The sequence below is a fragment of the Taeniopygia guttata genome, chromosome 19 (assembly GCF_048771995.1).
Source record: "Taeniopygia guttata chromosome 19, bTaeGut7.mat, whole genome shotgun sequence".
NCBI lineage: Eukaryota > Metazoa > Chordata > Aves > Passeriformes > Estrildidae > Taeniopygia > Taeniopygia guttata.
Genome location: NC_133044.1, coordinates 2,643,504 through 2,660,394, shown reverse-complemented (window position 1 = coordinate 2,660,394; position 16,891 = coordinate 2,643,504). Strand labels below are relative to the sequence as shown.

At 49.0% G+C, this 16,891-nt stretch overlaps 1 protein-coding gene across 1 annotated transcript in view; it reads left to right on the top strand.

Annotated features, from left to right (window-relative positions):
* The window catches only part of YPEL2 (yippee like 2), a 32,355-nt gene extending 18,301 nt beyond the window's left edge, over positions 1-14,054 (top strand). Inside the window, exons 3-5 of the mRNA XM_030288279.4 lie at positions 6,713-6,756; positions 7,486-7,594; positions 9,197-14,054. Of these exons, the coding sequence (XP_030144139.1) occupies positions 6,713-6,756; positions 7,486-7,594; positions 9,197-9,286 (243 nt within the window). The 3' untranslated portion in view covers positions 9,287-14,054. The remainder of the gene's footprint in view (positions 1-6,712; positions 6,757-7,485; positions 7,595-9,196) is intronic.
* Positions 14,055-16,891: the final 2,837 nt, after the last annotated feature.

The window sequence follows — 16,891 nt, the reverse complement described above, 5'->3', positions numbered from 1 at the left end:
TAAAAGGCTTTATTCTCCCCCTGCCACTGCTTTTTAAAATGATTGTATTGGTGGATGCTTTGAACCTAGAGGAAAACAGCAGCACTCAAAAGTGGAGGATAAAACCAACAGTAAAAATTACATTTTTCATCCCTGTGTACCCAGAAAGGGCTTCATTGTCACCTCCTGTGGTTTTTCACAGTAAGTAACAAAATTCTCTTCTTGCATTGTGCCAAATGGAAATGGCTGCCAGTGGTGAAGTGCCAGAGGTGCCAAACTCATTCCAAACTCTGGGAATGCTGGTGCCTGTTGGGAATGAGGCCATGGAAGTGCAGGGATCAGGTTAAGCAGTGCCCAGGCTCCCTGTTCTCCTGGGATTCACAATCACACATTTCTGCTCTGCTTTTCTCTGCCCCTAAATCAATTGGAGTAATTGCTTTTAAAAGTAAACACTCCATCTGCTCTTTCTCCCCACAGTATTTCCATCCTTTTTCATCTTAAAGTCAAGTTTTGAAGCACAACAGCAGCAGCAACCAGAGACTGGAAATCACAAGAGAATCCCCAAAATACTGTGAAGTTTTATAGAAGTCATAAATCTGATGGCTTTTTTTTAAATTTGCCTTCAGTAGTTTGTGCCCTTAGCCATTTGCATTTTGAAATTTCACTTTGAAGTCTGTGAGCTGGAAACTCATTTAAAAATAAATAAGAACAGAGTCCAGGAGCCCAGGGCTTGAGGAAGGAGGGGGAACAGCACAGGGCTTGTGATTACAGGAGGAGAATTCAGTGTTGTGCTTGAAGTGAGTCAGGACAGCCTGGCAGGCACGTGAGGGACAAGGGGACAGAGCAGTTTGCGACTATTTAGTGAATTTTGACGTTTTTATAGCGTTTGGCTCAGGATTTAACTCAGCAGAGCAGTGTCTTAATCTGTGTTAGAAATCCAAGTGCTCGAGGAAAAACCTCCCCCTCAATTTGGGGGAATTTGTATTTCCCTGAGTGCTGCTTTTCATTAATTGCAGAGCCCCAGAAGAAATTCTTTTTCTCCCTTCTGCAACTGCAATATAAAATTTCCCCTCTGAGAGAAATCTCCTGCCCTGCCCTCTGGGTATGGATTAATAACTGGAAATGTGCCCCTGGATCCTGACCCATTTAAATCCCTCCATCTTCCTGGGCAGCACTGACATTCCAGGGATAATGCTGGATGTCCACTGTGGTTCATGATGCTTCAGCATTTTTTGGGAATCCTGTGAAAATGAGGATTTTTATTGGCTCCAGCACCCAGAAATGTGAGAGGATGAGAGAATCTCCCTTTGAAAACCAAACCAAACTGGCCCAAAAAAGTTCTTATTGAGAAGAATTTTAAAATGATCCATTCCTTAAATTTGCCTGAGGGTTTTAGGGATCAGGAGGCTGTTGTATGGCACTGAACACTGGGATTTCAGAGCACAAGGATTCCTGTAGGTTGGAGTAGGGCTGGGGGTTGGATCAACACCTGGGAGGCAGAATAAAAAATTGCAATGATATTCCCATCAGAATAAAACCAGACAAAAAGCCTTTCATTTGTGCACCTTCCTGCATAACCTGAGCTACAAAAGCTGGAGCTGTTCTGGCCATGGAATGCAGCAAATCCTGGTTATTCCCTGTGTTTTTGCACTGCAACACAAACTGCAGGGGAATAAAGGCTGTGCTGAATTAATTGAATTATTTCAGAGATGAGTTTGGTCCACTAATTCCATATCGACTTTGGGCTTTAAATAGCATTAAGGACCCGTGGTAAAACTCAATTAAAGCTCAGGAATGCAGCTGGAGCAGAGTAAGGTCACATCTGTGCACGAGGTGGGATAATGGGACCTGTTCCCTTGACGTGGGTCCATGTCTGGTGTCATCGGAGCAAAATTGAATCTGTTTAATCTATTCATGGCCTGCCCCTCGTGTGAGGAGAGCAAGGTGGGATTGATGAACCCTGAGGAGGTCTTTGTAGGCTCTGTGGCTACAGGGAACAAGCAATTGAACTCCTGCTCCCCTGGGAAATGCTGGAGTGTGATGGGAGGGGATGGTTGGAATGGCTGGGCAGAGCCTGGAATCTGCAGCAGGAATTTACAGGTTTTATTTTCCATTTTTCTCCCTGCTATGCATTGTAGGGCTCATCTTTTTAATAAAATTAAATCCAATCAGGCTTAAAAGGTGCCACAAAGGCTGAGCTTGATGTGGGATGTTGAAATTGGGATTAAGTACATGAGCACAAGGAAACCTGGGCTTTGGGGCACATCTTGGTGCTCAGACTCGTGTCAGGCTATATTGACACCACATTTTGTCTTACTTAAAGGTCTCCTCCCTTCTCTGGAGGAGAACCTCTCCTCCATGGATGTTCAAGGGTTAGACCAGCAGTGGGAATAGATAAATTTGCCACTCAGAATTGTGCTGTGGCTGCAGTAACTCAGAGCCCAAATTTGGGAAATCAGTGATCCCAGATCTCTCTGGAGAGCTCCTTGTGTGGATTCCTCAGTGCCCAGGGGTTGTAACATCCCTTCTGTCACTGCACCATTCTGCCAACTTGTCCTTTTTGGAAAATCCTGGTTCTGTGCTCATTTGGCTCCTCCTGACAGTGCCCTCCAGGGTGGCTTTGGGCCCTCAGCTCCCATTGCATCCCTGCAGTGGGAATTATTTCAGGAGCATCCTGTGAAGGGGCACACGCTGTTCCCTTTCCCTCCTGGATCTCTTTGGGACCTGTCACCTTTTCATTTCTGTTTTATGGGATTGTTAAAAGGCTGCCAGCTGGAGATAGGTGAGGAGGGCTTTTCTCTGCTGCAGTCTGCAGGGAACAAGCATCACCGTGCAGCCATTTAGCCCTGGCAACTGCTTCCTCATTTTCCAGATGATTCCAGCAGCTCTTTTTGTGTTCAGCCTATTGTCAAACACCATCACAAAGACTTGGGGTGTTAAAGCTGTCATCTGTTCAGAGAGTGGAGCTGCTGAGTGGGCTGTGCTGGGAGGTGCTTTCAGAGGTTGTGCCATTCCCACTGGTGGAATGTCAGAGCTCCCTCCTGTGTCTCCAGCAGTCAGAGAGGGAATGTGCCAGAGCAAAGGTCTGGAGGTGGGGCAGGGAGCAGGCACAGCCCTTCCCTGCCAAGGGCACCCTGTGCCATGCTCAGAGCTGTGCCTTCAGCACTTGGGGCTGGGAGCAGAGGATAACAACTGGATTTACCCCAACAGCTCCCAGGGCTCTGCTGAACAGAGCAGGTCCATGGTCCTGCAGGCTGGGCCCTTCCCTGCTGGGCAGGAGCTGCTCCTTACGTGCTTTACCAAAATCTTTGCTGGTTCAGAGTGACTATTGAGACAGCACTGAAAGCTGAGCAGTGGTTTGTTGAAAAGTCTGCTTGGGCAGGGGATAAATAATGTGATTTTTTTTTCAGTGACCAGCCTTAGAGGCCCTCAAGCACTGGACTGAGCGGTGGCTGCAGGTGCTGCTGGCTCCTGCAGTGGGGCTGTTCAGCACCAGTGAAAGCCCAAGTGCCTCTCTGCAGGCTCAGTGTCCCAGCAAAGCTGCAGCCCTGTGCTCTGCCTCTCTGCTCCCTGTTCCCCAGGGCTTGTGTGTGCCCCACAGTGACCATTAAACATTCCCTGGGACTGACTTTAACTGGCCAGCAGGGCAGAGAGGGAAAAGCCATTTCCCTCAAACCCACCTGCAAAACATCTGCTTTTTAAAACAATTTCACTGCTCTAATTTGGGACCAGCACACTGTGTGGCAGGAGCTTCTTAAACCAGAGCAGCTGCCAAAGCATCTTAACATGGAGCTGCTGAGGAGAGAGGATCTGCTGCAAACTGCTGACTCCAGGCTCTGCTTCCCACCTGGCTGCTCCACTCAGCATTCCTTGGGCCCTGCAGCTTTTGGATGCCTCTCTCCCGGGCAGCCAGGAGTGGGGAGGGTTCCTGAGCCCAGTGTCAGGAGGAATGAGCTGTTGTTATCTCCAATCCCAACAGCTCCAGGAGGTTTTCCAGCAGGCTCAGACAGGATGGGGAGGTTTGGTTGTGTTGCTGGCACATCCAGATGTGTTTCCAGCCAGACCCTGAGCGTGAGCAGGGCAGGGAAAAAATCTGTGGAGCTTGGGAAACAACAGCAGAAATATCCTTTCCATTTCTTTCAGCTGCACAGTGATGCCAGGAGCTGTTATTTCAGAGAGTCTGGATTTCTGAGGGAGGGGGATTGAGATGCTCCTCAATGTGTATCAGGAAAACCTGCACAGGGAAAATGCAGAGCACAGAAAGTAGGTCTGGCTGCTGGCTGTCACTTCAGTGCAAATCAAGTGTGTTGTGGAAATCTTTGTGTGTCTCTTAAAAAAACAAACAAAGCAACAAAAACAAATACAAGAGCATCTGCTTGTGTATAAATATACCTGGGTTTTTTTTCTGATTTTGTAGTTCCCGTTACAGCATATGGCAATTTTCTGGTGTGCCAGAGGAGCAGGAACATCTCCAGGAAATGCTCAGGATACAACACCCAGATAAAAACTGCCTGTGCCACCTTTATAAAGGTGCAGCCAGCTTCGTCTTGCAGAGGGCATTTGTGGGGAATTTGTGGTTACCAGACTTCTCTCCCTTCTTCATATATGTTTTGCCAAATTCTTTGCTGGCTGGAGAGTGACTATTGAGACAGCACTGAAAGCTGAGCAGTGGTTTGTTGAAAACTCTGCTTGGGCAGGGGATAAATAATGTGATTTTTTTTCCCAGTGACCACCCTTAGAGACCCCCAAGCACAGGATTGAGCTGGGAGGAAGGGCAGGCACCTCTGGAAGGATGCTGCTGTCTCTGGGAGTGGAACAATGTCCACTGAGCCCCAGCACAGCTGATGGGACTGGGTTTGTTGTTTTTTAAAGACAGACCTTTGTACATCAGGAAGAGAAATTCCTATTTCTGTACCAATAAAAAACTCTGCTCCCACAGTTGCTGTTATTGGCAAACTCAGTCACTTTGGTGTTTTTGGAGAAGTATTTAGTGGGAAAGGTGGATGGTGAGAAAGCTTCATCTGCTTGCATTTTGCTCTGGTGGCACACACGTTGCTGTGGGACTTTGTGCTTCATCCCTGAACCCTTCCTATGGCATCCCAGTCCTGCAGCAGGGTCAGGCAGTGCCCCCCTGCTCAGGGCTGGCTTGGAGCCCCCTTTGTGAGCAGGGAACCATCCTTGGGTTCCCACTCTGCCCCCAGGTCGCTGGGATGTGCAGGGGTGTTTGGCAGCAGCAGGAGCACAGAGCTCCAGTGCTGCAGAGGGATTAAAAGAAGCTTCTCTAATAAATGCAATTACACAAACATGCTTGAGCCATGTGTCCTATTTAATTCCTCCCCAAGAAAAGAGGCATTCCTCAGGGCACTGCTTTTGGCTGAGTCAAAGAGATATCCCAGTGCCTCAGGCATCCTCTCTGGATCCACAGTGGCTCTTCTGTGCCCTGGGTGGCAACTAATATTGGCCTTCAGATTCCTCTGAAGATCAGTTATCTCTCCAAGAGGCAGGGATCGTGTGCCAGGCAGGGATTTTAGAGCTGGCAGAGCCCTTGCTGCCATGCAGACCTCACAGGCAGCTGGCACTGCTGGCTGTGGCTCCCTGCCCAGGTGCCCCGTGGCAGTTTTGCCCTCTGAGGTGCCTCTGCTCCATGGAAAGGATCCTTTTGCAATTGGGGATCTTCCCAAGGAAGCTGTCAGGGCTTTGGCTGCCTCTCCACGAGGCAGGAGTTGGGCAGGTGATGGAAGGGGACAAGCCAAGGAGGGCAGGGACCTCCCAGAGATTCTTTTATGTGATGTGGGGCTGCTCTTAACCAAATAAATGACCATTGTTAGAGGGCCTGGAGGTAAAACATGGATGTTTCTCTTTTCCCTCAAAATTCTGTCTCCCCTTTTAAGGGTTTTTGGTCTGAAATCATCAGCTGAGGTTTTAAGAAAACCACTAAACATTCCAAGGTTCCTGGTGAGGTGCAATGTAAAGCAGTAAATGGTGCAGAAAAGCTGCTTTTTTGACTTCCCCAGGCCCTGCCCCTCAGTGCAGACATTCCCTGAGGTGTCCCACAAGGTAACCTGTCTGCAGACAGCCCAGCTCTTGCTCACAAGCACCAAATGTTTAATTCAGTGTGTGCCTGTCAGAGCAGATTAAAAATGCAGGTGGCACTTGGTGCCACAGCCATGAAGTGCTGGGCATGCCTGCAGTGTCCTGCCAGGCTGGCACTGCCCTGATCCCTCAGAGCTCTGCCTTTCCAGAGGGTGTGCCTGGATTTCCTGGGCTGGTTTGGCTGCTCTGTGGTTCTCTTGTCCGTGTCCATCTCTGTCTCCTGCTGGGTTTAGCCCCAGTCCTGAGCATCTCCCAGTGGGAATGTGAGGTTTGCACACAGCTGAGGGCTGAGGCCTTGTGTGGAATGCCTGGAGCTGTGTTTGTGTGCCCACATCCCAATCCCTCAGCTCCGTTCAGCACCGTGCAATTCCCAAGGAGAATTCATGTGCAAGTGCAGTTTGAAAAGAGATTCAAACCAATTTCTGGCAGCCTTCAGGTGAGGCTGAGGAGTGCTGTGAAGTTCATAAACACCAAAAGGGTGAAAAGAGATTTGCTGGGACACGAGAGAGAAAACTCAGCTCTGGTTGGGCCTGAATGAAAACACTGGGAATTCCAGGTGTGTCCTCCAGATTTGGAGCTGGAGAACAGTTGTCTTTTTCCTCTCAAGCAGCCAGCTGAGCTTTATTTTCTTGCCTTGCAGTCCTTCCAGGGCAGCCAAGGACGAGCATACCTCTTCAACTCCGTGTGAGTACCCTGCGCGCGCCTCTCGCTTGGGGGGATTTAACAAAACCTCCAGAAAAAGGAAAAAAAACCCAATTTCCTTCAGAAAACTTCTGCCTGGGAGTTGGGAGCTTCCTGAAAATGGTGGAGAAAGAGGCAGAAATAGCCCCTGATTCATATTGGAGTCGTGTAAGGGTTTCAGATAAGCAGCAAGGAAAAGGTGATTTTTTCGTCATCAGGTTGAGAAATCAGAGCTAATGGCTGAGTCATTCTCCTCTCCCAGGATGTGGAGGGACCAAAGAGCCAGAGTTTTGTAAATGTGGGGATAGATGATATCTAAATATGCACTTCATAAAAACTAAGTATCATTTTCCCAGTGACTGGAAATAGTTTTGGGGAGGTCACTGCTGGTCAGTCTTTCAGCAGAGCTGCTGATTTCAGTCCCGTTTTTCAATTTTCCATTTGGGAAAGTAAAAGTACCATTTTATCAATTTGAGAATGAAAATCTTTCTCAAATGCCTAATTAGCACAAGTGACTAGAGTGTTATTAATCTCCTGCTCAAAGCTTTCATTCAATTGAGTTTTTTACCATTTTACCTTTTCATTCTGCGAGAGGGTTTTGTTCTGGGCACAGCTGGGAAACTCAGAACCTCCTGCTCATGTTTGCAAACACTGCAGTGGAATAATTGTCAGCTTTATTGGAGCATTTTGATGTGGAAGGCACTAATGGGGAGCATCTGTGCTTTGTCCCAGAGTGAACGTGGGCTGTGGCCCTGCAGAGGAGCGGGTGTTATTAACAGGACTGCACGCCGTGGCAGATATTTACTGTGAAAACTGCAAAACCACGCTGGGCTGGAAATATGTGAGTATTTGTGTCCCTGGCTTTGCCCCTGGGCAGCTTTGCTTCAGCTGAGGTGGGTGGAAAGATCATTTTGGGAGCCCAAAATTCAGGTTTTCATCTGTAGCCATCTGTTTTCCTCCTGCCTTGTGTGTGTTGCATTTAGAGAATCAGCTTTAATGTAGTTTATTTTTTTTTTTTTTACTAAAAATTTACGCCTGGTTTTGGTGGGTGCCCCTCATTGACATTTAACATAAATGAGGATAGCTTCAGTCCTGTGGTTCACACTGTATTTTTTCCATTATTCTGGTAGATATTATCAGAATACTCCATTAATCCTGTGTCCTTCCCACTGGAAATGCTGTTGAACACGAGTTTATCTGTTTACTCTTCAAAAATTCAATTACCTTCCAATAAAATCTAATGTTACATCCTAATTTCTGCTACTGGAGGCCCACACCATTTTGTCCAAACATTTTTACCAGTGCCTGAACAAATCCTAGTTTGTATCCGTGGCCTCTGGACAGGAATGCTCTTCACTAAGTCAGGTGAAAAGCTGTGAAAAGGAAAGCATCAGAAATGGCTGGGGCAGGAATCCATGCAGAAGCTCTGGGATATTTGGGATGCAGGCACAGATCTGTTTAGAGTGGGATCTTCTCCTGGGACTCCATTTCCACATTAAATCCATCCCATTCCCAGTGAGAGAACCACTTCATTTCTAACAAACTTGAATAAATTCCCAAACCACCTTGGAGAGGGCTGCATTTTACTACCAATGATCCCTAAATCCTGCCCTTAGGAGCAGTTGCCATTGGCCTACAGAAATCTGCACATGCCATGCTGATAATTCCTTTTTCCCAGCAAGTCAAGGCAGCTAGAAGCAAGATTTAAGATTCTAGAAGCAGGATTTGATATTCTGTAAGCAGGATTTGCAATTTTGTAAGCAGGATTTATGATTCCCAGAAACAGGATTTCGTATTTTAGAAGCAGTGTTTTGGGTTCTAGACTCAAGGTTTGGCATTGTAGAAGCAGAATTTAAGATACCTGAAGCAGGATTTGGGATTCCAGAAGCAGGATTTGGGATTCCAGGAGCATGATTTGGGATTCCAGAAGCAAGATTTAGGATTCCAGGAGCAGGATTTAAGATTCCTGAAGGAGGATTTGGGATTCCAGAAGCAGGATTTGGGATTTCAGAAGCGAGATTTGGGATTCCAGAAGTAGGATTTAGGATTCCTGAAGCAGGAGTTGGGATTCCAGGAGCAGGATTTGGGATTCCAGGAGCAGGATTTGGGATTCCAGAAGTAGGATTTGGGATTCCAGAAGTAGGATTTAGGATTCCTGAAGCAGGAGTTGGGATTCCAGGAGCAGGATTTGGGATTCCAGGAGCAGGATTTGGGATTCCAGAAGCAGGAGTTGGGATTCCAGGAGCAAGATTTAGGATTTCAGGAGCAGGATTTATATTTTTTTCCCTCCCAATTTTGCTGAGAGCCAGCAGGAAGACCTGCAGTTGACTTTGTCTCTGTGGGCAGGGCTCAGGCTTGCTCCAGCATTCCCAGATCTGCTCCATAACGCCATTCCCACCCTGACACCCCCTCCATCTGACTCCTGCTCCTGGTTTCATTTCAGGAACACGCTTTTGAAAGCAGCCAGAAGTATAAAGAAGGCAAATACATCATTGAACTAGCTCACATGATCAAGGACAACGGCTGGGATTGAGGGGTGGAGGGGAGAGCCCAGCCCCAGCAGCGTGCGAGCGATGCCATCCAACCGAACATTGTACCCAAGAGTGAGAGAGTGACTGAACGCTTGGTTCCATGCATTTAGAGGCTCTGCAATCCGGGAGCATCTTCACACCCTTCTCCATCTTTATTGGTGACTGGCCTCTAAATTTCTGTCTCTCTGTCTCTTTGCTTTGTATCTGTGTGTGAGTTGACCCTGGCTGCTTCTCTCTCTGTTCTGGCGTTGGCTCCGAGAATGCACCGAGTGCCCGACAGCCATTCCACGTGCCCAGTGCTGGATCCAGCCTCACCTGGGCTCTCCTGGCACCTCCAGGTGTGGGAGAAGACCCCGAGGTTTGGCAGGAGAAGGTGGGAGAGGGGTGGGGGAGCGGGGCCCGCGGGGGAGCCCTCGGAGGGTGATGCTGTGCTGCTCCTTTCAGTCCTGGCTAAAGCAAGGCTTGAAACCATCTCCTTGTCTAAATGGACAGAGAAATACCTACTTGTCTAAACGGATAGAGAAACATCTCCTTGTCTAAATGGATAGAGAAACACCTGCTTGTCTGAGAAGGACAGAGGAATATCTCCTTGTCTAAAAGGACAGAAATTACCTCACGGCTGCGTTTCCTCTCCAAATCCCGAATCCATCGGCGGAGCCTCAGCCCGAGCCAGCTGAGCCCCAGGCAGAACCAGTTCCCCCCACAGTCTGTGTTTTGTTTGCTGTTTATGAGCTGGATGGAGGGGGCAGGACCTGGAGGCTGGAGGGATTCCCTGCCTCTCCTGTCTCCTGCTCCAGGGTAGGGAGGCCGAAGGTCCCAGCAGAGCACGGCTGGAGAAACCAAACCCTGACTCTGAGCCCTGCAGAGAGCAGAGAAAACCACTCCAGGCACGAGGAGGCTGGAGCTGCAGCCTGGAAGATGTGGCAGGGTGGAAAAAGGCACGTGCGAGGCAAGGAGGGGGAAATTCCATAGAGGAGGATGGGGACAAACAGTGACAGAGGGCACCCCTGGATTTCCTGGCCTCCCCTGAGCACCCTTGACGGTGTTTTACCAATCTATCACAAGTGCAAGGAGGAAAATGTTGTTACAGAACCTTTTCCTTGAATCCCAGGCTCCATGGGGGGAGCCTGGCACAGAAACGGGGTGAGGAGGGAGCCGAGTTCTGGCGGTTGTGTTGCACAGGGGATATTTCAAGCCCTGAGGTATCCTCCCCAAATCACCCCCCACTTTTCCCACTCCCAGAAGCCCATTGCAGGCACAGGGAGAATGGGAAAGAAAAAAAGAAATCAAACATCTTCCCACCACCCCTGGAATGATCTATGCCTTGAGGGGTGGATGTGGGTGTCAAAACTGCAAGGGACAAGGAGTCCTTCCCATTTTAATGTTTCCCTGGTGATTCCTGAGCACCTTCCCGAGGGGGGTGGTGGGGAAGGGGAGTTGTGTGTGGCAGGGGAGCTGTGTTAGGCCAAAATAAAATGAGGAGTTTGCTCTGCAGCAGTCCAGCCAGTATCTGGTGCATAACCCAGGACTATTGAGCTGAGTTCTTTTTCTCTCTCCCCGAGTGAATTTTCCTTTTTGTTGGCAGAATTATTTCAAGTAGGTTAATCCATGGGGGGAAATCTTCCTTAATCCAGAAGGAAGGAGTGTTGTGCAGGGGGTGGTGACTCCTTATGAAACAGAAGCTTTGGAGCTGTAATCTGTTGTCACTGGCCCCCACCCCTGAGAGATTCCAGGGGGCTGTGGAAAAGTCATTTGATGTTCAGCTGGCAGGGAATGGGAACAGAGACTCTCCTTAAGGATCTGGGTGGAATTCAGGGTTGGATCCTTGTGCTGAAAGCCAAACCTGATGAAGCAAAGGTTTTTTTTCTCTCAAAGCTCTGTTACTGACAACCTTGGAGAAATGAGGTGGAGTTGGCCGGGCTCCTGCAGGGGATGGAGTTTGTGACCAGCCTGTCCAGAGGTGGCTTCTGCCCTCACCCTTTGCTCTGGCTGTGTAACAATTGCTTCAGCTTTTGTTTTGGATTGTCTCTGCTTCTGTCAGCCACATTGCCTCAGTGACAAATCCAGTAAAAATCAAAAATTCCACAGCACCTGCTGTCTCATGGACTTGGGCACTGACCTGGTGCCATTTCCTTGTCCTTTCATTGAGGATCCATGGCAATTTATTGGGTTTTGACTAGTGGGGAGTAATTCCTGTTCTTCAATGAGCTCTTTAGTCTCCACAGAGCCTTTAAAGGAGCTGGGAGAGGTAAGGGATCATCCCAAATCCTATGAGGCTGAGAAGAGCACACAAGGCTCATGGTTTGATGCTGGTATTTGGAGTGACTGCTGATCAAAAATCAAAATAAAAGGCAGGGCTGTGCAGAGAACTGCTCTGAGAAATACCAGCTCAGAGAGCTGCCAGGTGGAAATGGTTTTATCCATTCATTTGGGACAAAAAAGGACAATGCCCCATCAGGCCTGGCTGGTTTTTACTGCTCACAGGTGTTGGGCTTCTAATGGCAACCAGTCCAAGCTTGAATAAGGCAAGGTCTTAATCTGCTTTTATTTGGTTTTGTCCTATAAGTCTCTTGCTGAGAGCCAGGCCCTGAGCCCTGATGGAGCCCAGTGTGTGTGGCTGTGATGTCCTGCCCAGGTGGGAGAGGAGAAATGTGCCTGTGCAGCTCCTGTGTGTGTCCAGCGAGCAGGAACAGCTTTATTTGGCTGCTGATTCCCCCTGGGAGCTGGGGGCTGGCAGGAATTTGGGATCTGTGCTGGTGACACAGAGTGACACACTCAGAGATAACCAAAGAACTTCCCTGCTGAGCTGAGCCAGGTGGGGCCTTTTCCCAGGAGAAATGGAGATGTGGCCCATGGAAGCTGCTTCCTGAGCTCGTGGTGCTGCTTTCCATGGGCAGCATCCTCAGGAAAACACGGACAGCAGCGAGTTTTCCTCCTTTTTTTGGTGTCCAGCCTCGTGTCTGGGCAGCTGTGAGCACCCTTGAGTTTACATCCCCCCCTCTACCCCTAAGCTCAGACTTGAGTAAGTTTTAAATTGTTTTTGCTCTGGTGGATTGTCTGGTGTGAAATCCTGACCCTTGTAAGAAATATTCAGATGATAATATATACAAAGCAGAAAAAATAACCCCCAGACGTTATCTTGTGAAGTACACTTTTGTAAATAATATTTAATTTTTTTAAAAGAAATAATATATTTGGTGCTGTTTTCTCAGAGCCCCTCCCTGAGAGCACTTTTTTGTTGTCTTTGTTGTTTATGATGATCCCGTTTCCTTCTGTATTTGTTGGAAAATATGTTGAAAGGGAAACAAAAAAATGATAATTTATGTTGTCCTCTGAAGTGGATCCGTGTTTCCTGTGGATGTGGCAGGAGGGGCACTCCCAGCTGGCAGATTTGGTGGCTGGGCTGGGGACAGCAGCCCCCAAGGGGGGGAATTTGGGCTGGGAGGGGCTGCAGGACTCAGGAGGGCTCCGGTTCCCCTCTGGCTTTCCCTGGAGCTCAGATCCCCTCTGCTCCCAGAGGAATCTCCCGGAGCCCAGTGGGGCTCCCATTTCCCTGGTTTGTAGAATCCAGGCCTGGAATTTTCCCTTGCACCGGTATTGGCTGGAGTGAAGCAGATCTGGAGCTCCTGGAGGATGGAGTTTTGAGCCCAATGTTGATTTTAACCTAAACCACAAATCTTTGGATCTTGGTTTTACTTCTGAGGGGAGTTTTTTTGTTGTTGTTTTGTTTTTTGTTTTTTTGTTTTTTTTTTTTAACCAGGCTGCTACATAACAAATTAGAGTAAAAGTTTACCTCTCTTGGCAGTAAAGTTCATTTATTTTGTTCTCCTTTCTGTCTTTACTCTCTCCCCTCTCACCCTCCTTTGTTTTTATTTCATTTGGTCTCTTGTTTATCCCAAAGTGGACCAACAGCACAAACCACTGGACTGTGTTTTGCTGAGCAAGGAGCTGTTCAAGAACTGTCACAGGCTCTTTAATCCTCTGGGTTTGGTGCACACGACTTCAAACCACACAGGAACAAACCCAACCCTGCGAAATAAACCCCGATGTTCTCGTGATGATCAAGTGAGAATTTTCTCTGTATGTGTGAATCATGCATTTCCCTGCACTTCCCTGCTTGGGAGGAGCTTCCACGTGAAGCAGTTTTGGGATGAAGAGGGGACACCAAACACCAAGCTCAGCTCAGTGGGAAGGAGCTCTTCCCACCATGGAGAGGCCTCAGTGCTCAGAAACAATCAGGTTAGACAGAGATTTTCTGCAGAAATCCTGGTGGAAAAGAGCAAGCAGAAGAGGGGAAACTAAATCATCTTGAATTCAGAAAAAAAAATAAATAAAATTTAAAAATCAACATATTTAAATGCAAGCAGAATGGCACTGTGTAAGGTACAACCACAAATAAGCTGTTCTCATCGTTACAACTGTGTGTATCCTTTGTTTTGTTCTTCCTAAGGAAATGGGAATGCTTTCCCCACTGACAAAACTAAGGACAATATTTCCAATACCAGCCTGTCTATGGATGCTCTTGTGTTTACAAATTGTGTATATTTTTATTTCTTTGATCTTATTTTAATATTTTTTTTTTGCATATTCTTTCAGGTCATTTGCTTCAGTCATAAATGCAATTGTTTGTTTTCAAATAATTGGTTTTCACCTTTTCATGTATTTGTACATTGTATATAGTTCTTCAGTATTAGAGGGAGGCGTATTGTTTGTCATATTTACAATATGTGTTGGTGCTCATTTGAGAAAATAAAATTTTCAAGTACTAAAGCTGCTGGTCCAGGTGCAAATCCCTGAAATCCAGAGGTGCTCCCAGGGGATGGGAAACAGCAATTCCTGCTGCCTCCACCTCAACCACCACCACAGCCGGGTGGAAGGCAGTGCTGTATTTGGGGTTTTTGGGATGGGCAGATGCAATCCCTCTTCATCCACTGCTGGAGGTGGCAGGGATCTGTCTGTCCCTGTCCCTGTCCCCCTGCCCTGTCCTGCTGAGCGCCCTTAATTCCCCATGGGGCCGAAAAAGCCACTTAACCCTGTTTGGGGCCAGCAGCGGGGCTGGACTCAGAGCCCTGACCTGGGAGTGAGCTCAGGCCCCCTGAGAGGAGACAGGGAATTCCTGCCAGGTGGAAAAGGTCCAGGGAAAAAAGATGGGAGCTGATCCCATGGCCTGGGCAGTGGAACAGTCCCTGCACTGGGGTCAGAGCTCTTGGTTCCACCAAAACCTTCATCTGCTCTTCTTGGCCCCACACCAGGCTGGGACACTCTGGGTGTGTCCCTCAGACATGACATCGCCAAAAAATGACCCCCAGGCCCCTGTGCAGGGTCCTACAGCCCCATTGGAAAAGGCTGAAGGTTTTAACCCCGTGGGGTGTGGGCAGAGGGAATCCCCTGGGATGGGGAGGGGACCAGCAGATGTGGGAATGGTTCTTGTTTGCCATCCCAGCCAGGAAAAAGCATCCTGCTCAGTATTTCCCACCGCGAGATCCCAGTGACAGCAGGAGGGACAACTCCAGGCTGGATGGATGGATGGAGGATGGATGGATGGATGGATGGATGGATGGATGGATGATGGATGATGGATGGGTGGATGGATGGATGGATGGGTCCCCAGTCCCCAGTCCCCACGAGGTGACAGCACTGCAGGGGTCACCATGACCTCCCCCGTGCCCAGAGGATGGGCTATAAAGAGCATCGGGGCCAAGCTTGGGGCAGCTCCCGACTCCTCTCCCATCCCACTGGCCACAGTGAGGGATTTTTTTTTTTCAAAGGATGATCACGAAGCTAAAAATACAGCAGCACCAGTGGCCTTTAATCCCGGTTCAGGAGCAATCTGACACTCCTGCTCTGCTTCCCAGGCGGCTTTTTGGGATGCTGGACACTGCCAGCTGCTGCTCCATAGGTTCACTCCATCCCTTTCCTCCTCCACTCGGGGTCCAGCCTGTCCCTGGGCTTCCCCAGCACCTCCTTTCCCAGCGGGGCTGCGGCTCCTCCGAGGGGATTTCTCGCAGACGGAGGATTTACAGTAGCGCCTTCAGGCTGCCAAACACGCCGGGGTTATTTTTATTTTTACCCAGCTCCAGGGTGGGATATAAATAGAGCCAGGCCGTTCTCTGTTGCTGACCGAGAAATGTCCCACAGAAGCGAGCCAGGCACGAAGGAAATGTCACCTGGGGGTCACCCTGGGGGAAATAACAGAGCCCCACTGCCACCCCTCTCCATGGGGCCTCCAAAAACCACAGAGTCCTGCCCTCTCCTGGGGAATCTGGGGGTGTTGTGAGAAGAAACTTTGTCCAGGGATGGGCACCTTTAATCAAACCTCTCCAGGATTAAATCCCTCCATCTGTCAGGGCACCCCAAGTCTGTAAAGGGGATCAGCCCTGTCAGGGCAGGCACAGGGGGACTCGGGGAGAGGCTGCTGGAAGGACAGCAGGGACAGGGGCTGACAGACATCACCAGCTCGACTTTTGTGAAAATAAACCCAAACCCATGGAGCTTTTCCAGCCTGGCCTTTATTTCTGGCTCAGGACTAAGCAGCTGCTCCCGGCGGGGGCTGCCCCGCGCTGCTCCACAGGGAAGGCTCCTGCAGACGTTTGTTCCCAATGTATGGAAACTTCTGATGAGGTGAAGTGAAATACTGGGGGAAAAAATCATAAAATCCTTTACCAGGGGTCTGACCTCGCCCTGTGGAGCTGTGCCCCTGGGTGAAGGGCTCTGGGCGAGGCTTTGGACGCCTGACAGAAACAGCAAATGCTATAGGAGTGCTTTTATAGAGCTCTGCTTCCTTGTGAAAGCCAGGCTGGTGTTTTCTTTTCCACTTGGACGAGGATTTTCCCATAATTGTGCTATTTTTATGGAGGTTTAAGACAGAAACAGAGGGCCTCTCCCAGCCAAGCCCTGGTGCTGCAGGAGCTGGGGCAGGGGAGGGTTCAGCCTCTGACGCAGGTTCCCCATCTTTGCCAAGTGCCTTTGCTGGCAGATGTCTCACCCTGTGGAAATGGGGGATTTGCTCCATCTCTGCCTCACAAGGATTTTTCTTTTTTGGAGTTTCCTGCCTGGAGATGAACTATGGTGCAGATGCTGCCTGAACCAGGGGGAAGCAGCAGAGCGTTCATGACACAAAACTGGGGCTCAGCCAAAACTCCTGCTCTGAGGACACAAAAAATGAACATCTCAGCAGTAAATAGCGATTTCTGACAGACAAGGGGAACTCATCTCCCCCAGGGCAGCTCATCAACACCCCAATCACTGCCGATGAGGCAAAGGGTAGGGAAACAGCAGGAGTGATGGCTGAGAGGCCACTGAGGCCACCAGCTGTGCCCATCAGCAGTGCCTCCCCCAGTTCCCAGGTTTTGCTGGTTTCGGGACATATTTTTGCTGAGGGGGAGCTTTTTTTAGGGTTGGAACCTCAGCTGGGTTTTGCTGCTCAGTGGGAAGGAGCCAGGTGGGAGCAGGTTTTACGGGGAGGAAATGAAGTGGCTGAAGGGTGGAGGTGTCTTTAATTTGAGGTGGGATTTCTGTCTGCCCGGTTTTGGGGGCAGCAGGAGGAAGCTGTGATGGGGGACTGTTGATGCAAATCCTTTTGCAGGCTTGTGGAGGTGAATTTAATC